Source organism: Electrona antarctica (assembly GCF_951216825.1).
Source record: "Electrona antarctica genome assembly, chromosome: 9".
Taxonomy (NCBI): Eukaryota; Metazoa; Chordata; class Actinopteri; order Myctophiformes; family Myctophidae; genus Electrona; species Electrona antarctica.
Window position 1 is genome coordinate 30,406,501 of NC_136790.1, and position 10,277 is coordinate 30,416,777.

The window sequence follows — 10,277 nt, forward strand, 5'->3', positions numbered from 1 at the left end:
GACATACATACATACTTATAAGGTATGCCATCTGGTGGCTAATGAACCAAACACACATTCTCAGAAGTTGGAGCAGTTTTAGAGGACCCACTTTTAGGCCAGTGCAACAGAGCATGCTTTTGCCTTTTTTAAAACCTTACCCATTTTAACCAAATACATACATACATACATACATACATACATACATACATACATACATACATACATACATACATACATACATACATACATACATACATACATACATACTACATGTTCTATTCACTAGTAGTAAAAGACACCTCTATTGAAGGTTTAACACGATAATTAACTGTGTAGGTGAACTGTGGAAAGGATGAGACTTGTGTAGTCTCAGGCTGTCAAGGCTCTGCTCTGGATGGGTCAGTCATGACTCATGGTACAGTATAGCTCCTTTCTGCCCTCCGGTGTGGGAGAGAGGAATGGATGGAGTCATGGAGAGCGAGAGCAGAGAGAGTGAGAGGGACTGAGGAGAAAGGTTGTGACACAGCACAAGTCAAACAGATGAGTCATGCGATCACAGGTGTATATGATACTAAATCAATGGACAAAAGCAGTTAACAATGGACAGATCTTTATTCATGTTCTCTCTTCTACCTCTAAACCAGGTTACATGATGATGGGGTAAATTTGTAGACCATGATTTTGTGCAAAAGCCCACAGTCTGTGAAAAAGGCAATGCACATGAGTGAGTGTACATGCCCTTAAAACTGTGCCCATTACAAATATGTCTTTACATACTGTATAATTACTGGCTATAATTCAATTTTGGCTGATTCAACTGGTAGGATTATTTTTCTCATGAACAGTTTTTCCATTGTTGTAGTTCAGATTCTTCATTAGATTGCAGCATTCAAGTCAAAAGCATCTTCTTCAAGCCTGTAAAAACACACATAAGTTAAACACAGATTAGACTTTTAAAATATCCACGTTACTAATGACCATGTTCATCATATTCACATTTTTGGATATTCATCATCACCGCCACCATTTTCATTATCATTATTATCAATTATCATCACTGTCATCAGCCCTGTCATAAAACACCCTTACTTCAAATCTCCACCATCCAGGAGTGTCCTATAGGTGGCGATCTCTGCCTCTAGTTTCATCTTCATGTTAAGCAGAGCCTCATAGTCCTGGGTCTGCTGTGTAACATTGGCACGCAGGTTTCCCAGCTCCTCCTCCAAGTGACGGATGATGGAGTTATACTTCTCTGTATCCATGTTGTTACGCATCTCTGTGTTCTGTAAGGTGTCGTCTAAAGACGCTTTCTGTGGATGGAATATGAAGCATGCATATGGTTAAGGTACAGATATTATTCAAGTTATCAGGTAAAGACGCTTTCTGTGGATGGAATATGAAGCATGCATATGGTTAAGGTACAGATATTATTACAGTTATCAGGTAATGTGATTAAAGAACAGAAACGGAATATTGCAGGAAATGTTATACTTATTATACTATTTACTCTGTCTTGGCAAAAGCGTTGACTGTGAGAGTCTTGGGTGAATGTGAGCCATCATGGAATGATTGAAGGTACGACCTTAAATGATCCACGACTTATTTTAATGAATGAAATATTATTTTTAACCAGCAGAGTATGTTAATACAATATAACTAGCTGGTCTGCAGTGGTTGGAAGTTGTCTCCCTACTCTACCATTGAGGAATTTCGACCCTGGTGTCAGGTGGGTCAGGTGAAAGGATATGCTTACCAAGCTCTGTTGAGATGCAAGTTCAATCTCCAGCGTCTGGATCTGTCTGGATAAGTCACTTAACTCCACTTGAGCCCCCTGCAGAGCCTCTGTGTTTTGTGAAACCTGTGCATGTACCTCTGAAGCCTTAGAAAAAGATGAGGAAAATACAGAGGCTTGTTATGTAACAGTAGGCATAGCGTAGGTTACACTCACACAGTTAACCATGCAATCTTTCCCAGTTAAATGTAACATTAATTACAACTCAGTCCATCAGTGTGTTTTACTGGAACCTGCAAAACATACTTGTTCCAGGTTCTATCTATTGGTTCAGTTGGGTGCTAAATCAAGTGAGGCTACTCAAGAATAAAGCTCAAGAATCAAGAATGTTTTATTCGTCACTATTATGGATGGCTTATTTTCGAATTGGAAGAGGTCACCAATCTGCATTGGAGATGTATAGTAGACAATAAACTAGCCACTTTTGTTCAACTGCAGGCACATTTTCCTCAGGCACATTTCTTCCGGTACCTTCAAATTAGGCACTTTGTAAGTGAACATATCCCAGAATTTACAGTCAAACCCAAGAGCCACGTGTTCTATGTCAATGACATAATTCTCTCACAAATTCAAAACATTTTGTTTGCTGTTTTGTTGCTGCTTTTGGGGTGTCGTGGACTTTGGTCATCTCAGAGATGCGTGGGCTGAGGAGCTGGGAAATATCAGATGAGCTGTAGGAGGAGGGCCTGTCTAGTCATTCAGAGCTTTCTGTCAATTCTAGATAGCGGCAGGTGAGTCAGTAGGGGAAATTGGGGAAAAAAGCTGTATATGTGATTGGTTCGCCGATTTGCTCGTCTACATATGACGTAAATTTTCTCTTCATTGGCAATGGCATTTAATGTTTGTTGCCACAAACTTACGTCATATTTGACCTAATGTCTCCTTTCATCCTTCCTTTTTTGTGCCCTATCTTTTCTGTATGTACTGTTGATCTTATTTTTCATTTATTGTTGTTTATCTAAATAAAGTATGTCACTGACCTATACAAGTACACGTAGCAAAATGTTGGTGGGATGTGGTCACAAATTGTGTTCACATTTTAATGTAAATAATAAAATAATAACAAATGAACAATATACAAATATAAAAGCTGTACATGAAGAATTACTATTATACCTGATTTTCATGCCAATGCTTGAGCTCGTCAGCATTCTTCAAGGCCATTTTCTCATAGTTAGTCCTCATTTCCTCCATGATCTGGGCGAGGTCTTGTCCCTTTGGTGCATCGACATCCACCTGCACACCTGACCTAGAGATGTGACTCATCAGCTCCATTACCTCCTATATGGAAGTAAAACAATATATGTAATTATCTTCCATGTTAATGAATAGTATAGACCACTGAAGTCCTGGCGTCTTAGATCTGTGTTTGAAAAATAAACAAATCACCCCTGCGATTGAAGCATTAACTGAAGGTGGAAATATACAAATATACCCAAAGAGTAACACAATATATCACTAGAAACGAGTCAAACAACCCAAAGACTACATTTCCGGGCTGCTGCTGCTTGTTGTCTTGATGGAGTGTGACGTATTTTAGTAGCATCATTGATTTCAGACCCGGAAGTGTAGTTTTAAGACGTTTACGGCAGAATTAATTAAAATTTCTCCAGAAACAGACTGCATCAAATATGAACTAGAAAAAGTGCCCTTCTGGGCACAGGTCTCCACCAGGAGGATAGGAGTGTTGTTTGGCAAAATGTTTAGGAGTAATATAAACATGTTTTTTTGTTTGTTTTTTGCAACAATTTTCTTTATTTTGTTGAGGAAATGCAGAGCCAGATCACTCATAGCATCTCTGAGGATAGAATTCTGGATGAGCAGGACATGTGCAGCATTTTGTACAAAACGGGCCACTCCTGAAAACTTTGGAAGGCAATCTTAGCCAATCAGTGTAGAATCTGAGAAATCCAACAGACTCGTCTTGATCACATGACTACAGAGATGTGTACCGATTTGCGTGAGATTTGGATGAAATCTGTGCGACTAACATAAATGTGTTTTGCAGAAATCGGCGTCATGGTGGCGCTATAACTGGCAGATGTGGAGGGATGCAGGGACAATGTATTTCCATGGCCTCTAGGGAGTGCGCATACATAAGTTGTATACAGATCGATGCAGTTATAGGGAAAAACAGGAATTGCGCTGTTATAGCGCCACCGTGAGGCTGATTTAGAAAAAAATTAGTGGCATGTCATCCTCGGCCTAGTGGAAATGTGCGTGTATAATTTCACAGAAATTGCACACTGTGTTTGTGATTTGTGGAATTTTGTTCGAAACGGACCAATCATGTGAGCTTTGGAAGCCAATCTTAGCCAATCAGGATGGAAGATGGGAAATGATGCAGATCCGTGTTGATCCCATGACTATGGAGATAGTGTATACCGAATTGTGTGATGTATGGATAAAATGTGTACGAGTAATCTACAGAAATGTGTTTTGCCTAAATCGGCCTCATGGTGGCGCTATAACAGGCCGTTGAGGAATATTTGGGGCAGAGGTTTGTCGTTGGCATCCAGGGAGTGTGTGTGCAAAGTTTGGCATGGATCGGGCCAACGGTGCTGGAGATTAGCTGGTAACGGACGGACGGAAGGAAGGAAGGAAGGACGGACGGACGGACGGACGGAGTGCAAAACATACTCTCTCCCCATGCCTTCGGCCTGGTGGAGACAATGAATAACATAAACGCTGCAGAGCTGTAACCTGACTCCGCCAGATGGGGCAGCAGAGAGTACACTGGGTTCCCCCCTCCTGCTCCCATCTGGGAACTCTCAGGCAGACTTGATGCCCGGCCACAAAACGGCCTGGCCAATCAGCGGCAGCTAGAGGCGGGATCAAGGCAGCACTGTGTATGCCTTGAATCCTGGATGATTTGTTTATTTTTGGAACACAGAGCTTATATGAGGCAATCTAACATTTCCCCCTTCAACACAAGACCAGCCCACAAACCAGGTACAACCATAGCTCACATTCTCATGGTTCCTCTTGAGGTGGAGGAGCTCCTCCTTCACGGCCTCAATCTCACTTTCAATGTTCATCCTGCTCATGTTGGTGTCATCCACGACTCTCTTCAGCCCAGCGATGTCTGCCTCCACAGACTGGCGGATGGCCAGCTCATTCTCAAACCTGCAGGTTTACACACAGACACTACTTTAGATGCAACGTGTGTGTGTGTGTGTGTGTGTGTGTGTGTGTGTGTGTGTGTGTGTGTGTGTGTGTGTGTGTGTGTGTGTGTGTGTGTGTGTGTGTGTGTGCGCTTGTTAAAATAACTTCTCCATGGGTTGTCTCATCTATCTTTTGATGAAACATGGTTCAGATTCTCCAAAAGGTACTTTCACTGCGATATGATTGGGATTGTATTGTAGTGTAGTGCACATCTGATATTCAAACTATATCTGATATCTAAGCTAGCAGATTAATTTAATTTTCTTTTTTTTTAAATCAAATTGTCCACACCAAATTCACATTAATGCGCAGTCACTTGATTGCAGTCTTAACCTACTTGATTTTGAAGTCATCAGCGGCCAAACGTGCATTATCAATCTGTAGCACAAGACTAGCATTGTCCACAGTTGAATCAAAGACCTGGATGGGAGAAAAAAAATACTTAGAGGTTAATATTATGTTATTTAAGATAAATGAATATGTTTTGTTTTATACACATATAGCTGATTCCAGAGCAACATGTACTTTTCTTTATAGTGTAGGTTTCACAACTCTCTGAAAACGTGCATCACATTTGTTTGAAGCACCATCTTCCCTGTGTGTCATAGAAACCATAGAGTCTGTTTACACAATGGGGACAAACATGTTTGAATCTATGGCAACAGTTACTGAAAAGAGGAACCCACAAACCGATGAACAGGAAAATATGACTTTCCATGCCAAAACTACTTAGTTTTAGTACTTTTGGTAGAATGGGAATTTCCTAATAACTCCAAAGAGGCACTTCCCTCTTTTCATTTTGTCCTCTCTCTGTATGCGTTTATGTAGGTGTGTACTGTGTAATGCAACGTTTATTTGTAGTTGTGTACTGTGTTGGTATTTTGTGTATTTGATGAATCCATGGCATCCTGTTGTGGAGAGTGGCGATGAAGGGAAACCCTTGTTGCTTTATGTGTCGGGATGTTACAAAGAGCAAAGTGACCATCGATGTGTCATCAAATCATACACATACAGCATTGAAGCTGGACTCTAGCAAAGAATGTGCCATTTGACCCTGCTGAGTGAGGCTGATTGTTATACAACCAACACACGACACATGCATCTGTGCTTGAACACACGCACGCACGCAGTCAAGCACGCAGTCACGCACACACACACACACACACACACACACACACACACACACAGACACACACACACACACACACACACACACACACACACACACACACACACACACAGGCAGTGTGGGATTCTTTGTAAGTACTGCACATCTGGTTCTCATTGGATCCCTCCTACGCCATAGCATGCGTTTTATATTGACCACTCACTATTGGATTCATTCGGAAATGTTTTTGCGATGTTTGTAATAGTTGTGTGAAGGTTGTTTATAGGGTCTTGTGTGGCTCTCACATGATGATTCATTATTTCCTTATTTCTGATGAATCAGTAGAAGTCATGCTTGTGGCGTGAGAGAGAATTTTATGGGGGGATGGGGGTTGTAAGAGGATAGCTACCACACCCTCCATTCTTGCTTGAAATCTGATAATCTACAAAAGCCAAGTTCCTCACATAACACTGTATGTAGGGAGGGATACCCATCACAAGTCCTGGAAAGGGCTGACTCATTTCTAACAAACGGAATAAAACAAATAGCATACAACGAACTGATTGTGCAATAGCTGTCACAAAAAAGGGATGATCATCACATGCATTCGCTGATCATTAAGTTCCTTGTTATCAAGTTCCTTGTTATGCCACCATTTGCAATCAAATACTGGTACTCAAAATCAGAATCTCCACAACAGGATGCCATGGATTCATCAAATACACAGAATACCAACACAGTACACAACTACAAATAAACTTTGCAATCAAAATAATACGTTAGACAAGGGGGCAAACCCCTTGTCTAACGTATTATTTAGCACCCTTTTTGATCTATTCATCATAGTAACTCTATCATCCTCCACCCACACTGACTAACAAATGCCTTTGTTTATCCACTTGTAATTACATGTCATCATCATCTATTTCTACACAGCTAATTTGACTTTAAACGTGTAAAAACTGACCCTTTGGGTTTCATGGAGCCACGAGGGCCCATTTGTTACTCTGTCTAGTACTTGCCTGCTGACGTAGGTCTTCGATGATAGGGCTGTATTTGCTGTAGTCTCTCATCTCAGGTCCCCCCTTCTCCAGGGCCTCTCTGATCCTCATCTCCAGCTCCTTGTTGGCCTGCTCCAGGTTCCTCACCGTCTCCAGGTAGTTGGAGAGGCGGTCGTTCAGGTTCTGCATGGCGCCCTTCTCGTTGCCCATGATTCCGCTGTTGGCGCCGCCACTGGCCGACAGGGATGAAGCGGCACCCGCCATGCCTCCACCCATGCCCATTCCACTGCTCACCTTGTAAGCGGACGAGGAGGAGATGGAGGGCGCTCCCGAACGCAGGCTGGAGAAGGAGGCAGTGGAGATGCGTGCGCCATGCCCACCAGCACCGCCATAAATGCTGGCAGCGCGGTGGGTGGGCATGGATCGGTTGAAGGAGATGTGCGCAGAGGGTGTCTGCATGGTGGACCTGGCGTAGCTCATGGTGGAGAGATGGAAGCACAATGGAGAACAGGAGGGATGAGGAACTCTGGGCTCTGCACTGCCTGGCTGGCTTAGAAAGTGGCGGTGGCAGAGTTGAGGGGGGAACTTATACTCGCCGCCCCTTCCACCACCGCCCCCCAGCCCTAGCCTGTGTCCCTCAAACACAGCTGGTCTTCCTGGCCCGGCCCACTTCCACATACCTCCGTCCTCCCTCCCTCATGCTTCCTCCCGCCCTCATCTCTCCTTCCTTCATTCAGACACATTCCCCATTTTGTCTACTGGTTTTTGTATTTTCTGCCGTGACTCCAGGAAAGTTTGTACTGTACAGTACACTTGCGCATGGACTTCGTATGAGCAATTTATTTTATGAATCTACACGACCAGTTTATCTGCTGAAAGTTTTTGCCAATTATGAAGAAAAAAATCACACCCATGTGAAGTGAGGGGCGCTAATGCCCTGGTGATGTAATGGTGATGTAAAACAAACGGTGACAAAACAAACATTAAATTCTCTTCATTGTTAATGGCATTTAATGTTTGTTAGGGACAAGATGACGTAAATGTTCCCTTCATTGTCAATGGCGTTTTTAAAACAAACATTGAACTAAAAACAAACATTAAACCTCTCAAAAATAAAATGAGTCTGACTCAAGCAAATTAAAAATTATAATATGCAAGCGGTGTAGGAGATAGACATACAGTAGCCTACAATTCTAAAGAATTGAAAGAAGAAACTGAAATGAAACTAGACGAAAAACAATGTAAATGGGAAAAATAGACTTGGAGGCATGCCATGCAGTAAAATTCCTTTGGTTTGTCCATAAAAGGCATAATGCCTACTGCTTGTTACATGGCCTCTAAAAATGATGTGGTCTGCTACGCCCCAAAATAAACATATCTGGACTGCTTCCCTGGTTACTCTAAACTGATAGTCAGAAACTGCACATACTGTAACTGCAGTACACAGAATCCTTTCATTGCAACAGAAAGAAACCGCATTTCCTCAGTAACCAATTCAATTTGTCTCTGCACTCTTATAAATAGTATAATACATGTGTTCTACGTTTCGCAAAGTCACTATATGTAGCAGATCCTTCACTGGAGTGACCTGAATGATTGTTGACAGCCAAAGACACTTAATGTTTGTGTTGGGACAATGACGTAAAACTGCATGCCATTCATTATTTGTTTGTAGGACAAAGTTTGTGTTTACACGCATACTAAAAGCTGGACATAGGAGCGCCCTTCAATGAACATGCTGAGCATATAAAGGGAAACACTCAGGTTTCAGACACATAGACGTCCATACAAGAGATGAAATGCATAAAGGACTCAGGTAAACTGATATCGCCATTTGAGCTTAGATTAAGCAATACAATTGAAGAGAAAGAATAAAGGATACATTTTTTCTTTTGGTTTTACAAGTAAATACACAGATATTGATATGGGGCAGCCATAGCTGGTAGATGCCGCCTGGGAAACGGAAGGTCCCTGGTTCACCTTCTGCCCTGGTCTATGTGTCTAAAGTGCTACTGAGCAACACACTTAACCCCTAACTGCTCCCTCAAGGCACTTGCCTAGTGCTCCTAGGATTGGTTAAATGCAGAGGACACATTTCATTATATGTGCAAATAAAAAAGGAAACTGCTTGCAGAATCAATCATCTTTACAGGGGTGGAAAGTGGGCATTTTACTGGGCTCGTCCAAGTACGAGAGAGAGAGAGAGATAGAGAGAGAGAGAGAGAGAGAGAGAGAGAGAGAGAGAGAGAGAGAGAGAGAGAGAGAGAGAGAGAGAGAGAGAGAGAGAGAGATAGATAGATAGATAGATAGATAGATAGATAGATAGATAGATAGATAGATAGATAGATAGATAGATAGATAGATAGATAGATAGATAGATAGATAGATAGAGATCGATAGATCGATAGATAGATACCTTTATTATATAATAATTTGCAGTACAATGCCAAATTATAAAATTGTCCATTCAGTTAGTGCAAATGCATGAGAAGTGAACGTGATTCACTCACACGTTCCTCCACAGCATCTGAAACCGTGGAGGACAGGCACGGACTGGCACAGAAAATCTGCCCTGGCATTTGTGGTCTTCACCAGCAAAGACGGCCCAAAGACACTACTATATCTTTTTATTACTTTTTCTGGCAATTCTGGCATTTGCCAGAATTGCCAGACTGTCCAATCCGCGTCTGGTGGAGGAACATGTGAGTGAATCCAGATCATCAGTCTGGCCACCACGCTAGGCTACCACAGTGCAGCCCAACAACGACGGTTGGTGCTCCCTGTTTGTAAACAAACTAATAATGATAATGTTAATCACATTGTCATTTTGCTTTTACTACTGCAATACAAGATGAATTTAGTGTTGTCATGTCAGTAAGTAAACGTGGTGTCGTCGGGACGTCGGCACAGTAACAGTTTGCTGTTTTTTTACTTGCCAGCATGTCTCATAATGACATTAACCGGTTCAGTCGGTTCACATAAAATCAAACTGGCTTAAACTGGTACACCGGACGAGCTAAACAGGAAATGGACAGAAGTCTGCGTGTGCATGGCAATTCAGTTTGAGCCCCCATAATATGACAACATGCCGATATGACAACATACTCCTACCCAACTCACTTACGGTAAGATGCACACGCATGTGTGTCGCTGGACAGTGGACACAGACAGGGGAAAAGGAAGAGAGACACAGTTTGTCATTACTGCATCAGACAGTGTATATACGTAT

General features: G+C 42.1%; 1 protein-coding gene across 1 annotated transcript; it reads right to left on the reverse strand.

The window, feature by feature from the left end:
* Positions 1-577: 577 nt before the first annotated feature.
* LOC306929481 (keratin, type I cytoskeletal 18-like) lies at positions 578-7,591 on the reverse strand. Its single transcript, XM_079510023.1, has 7 exons — positions 7,070-7,591; positions 5,277-5,359; positions 4,744-4,900; positions 2,891-3,055; positions 1,736-1,861; positions 1,072-1,292; positions 578-897 (listed from the first exon to the last, which is right to left on the reverse strand). The coding sequence occupies exons 1-7, from the start codon at positions 7,526-7,528 to the stop codon at positions 858-860; spliced, it is 1,251 nt and encodes a 416-aa protein (XP_079366149.1). The 5' UTR covers positions 7,529-7,591; the 3' UTR covers positions 578-857.
* Positions 7,592-10,277: the final 2,686 nt, after the last annotated feature.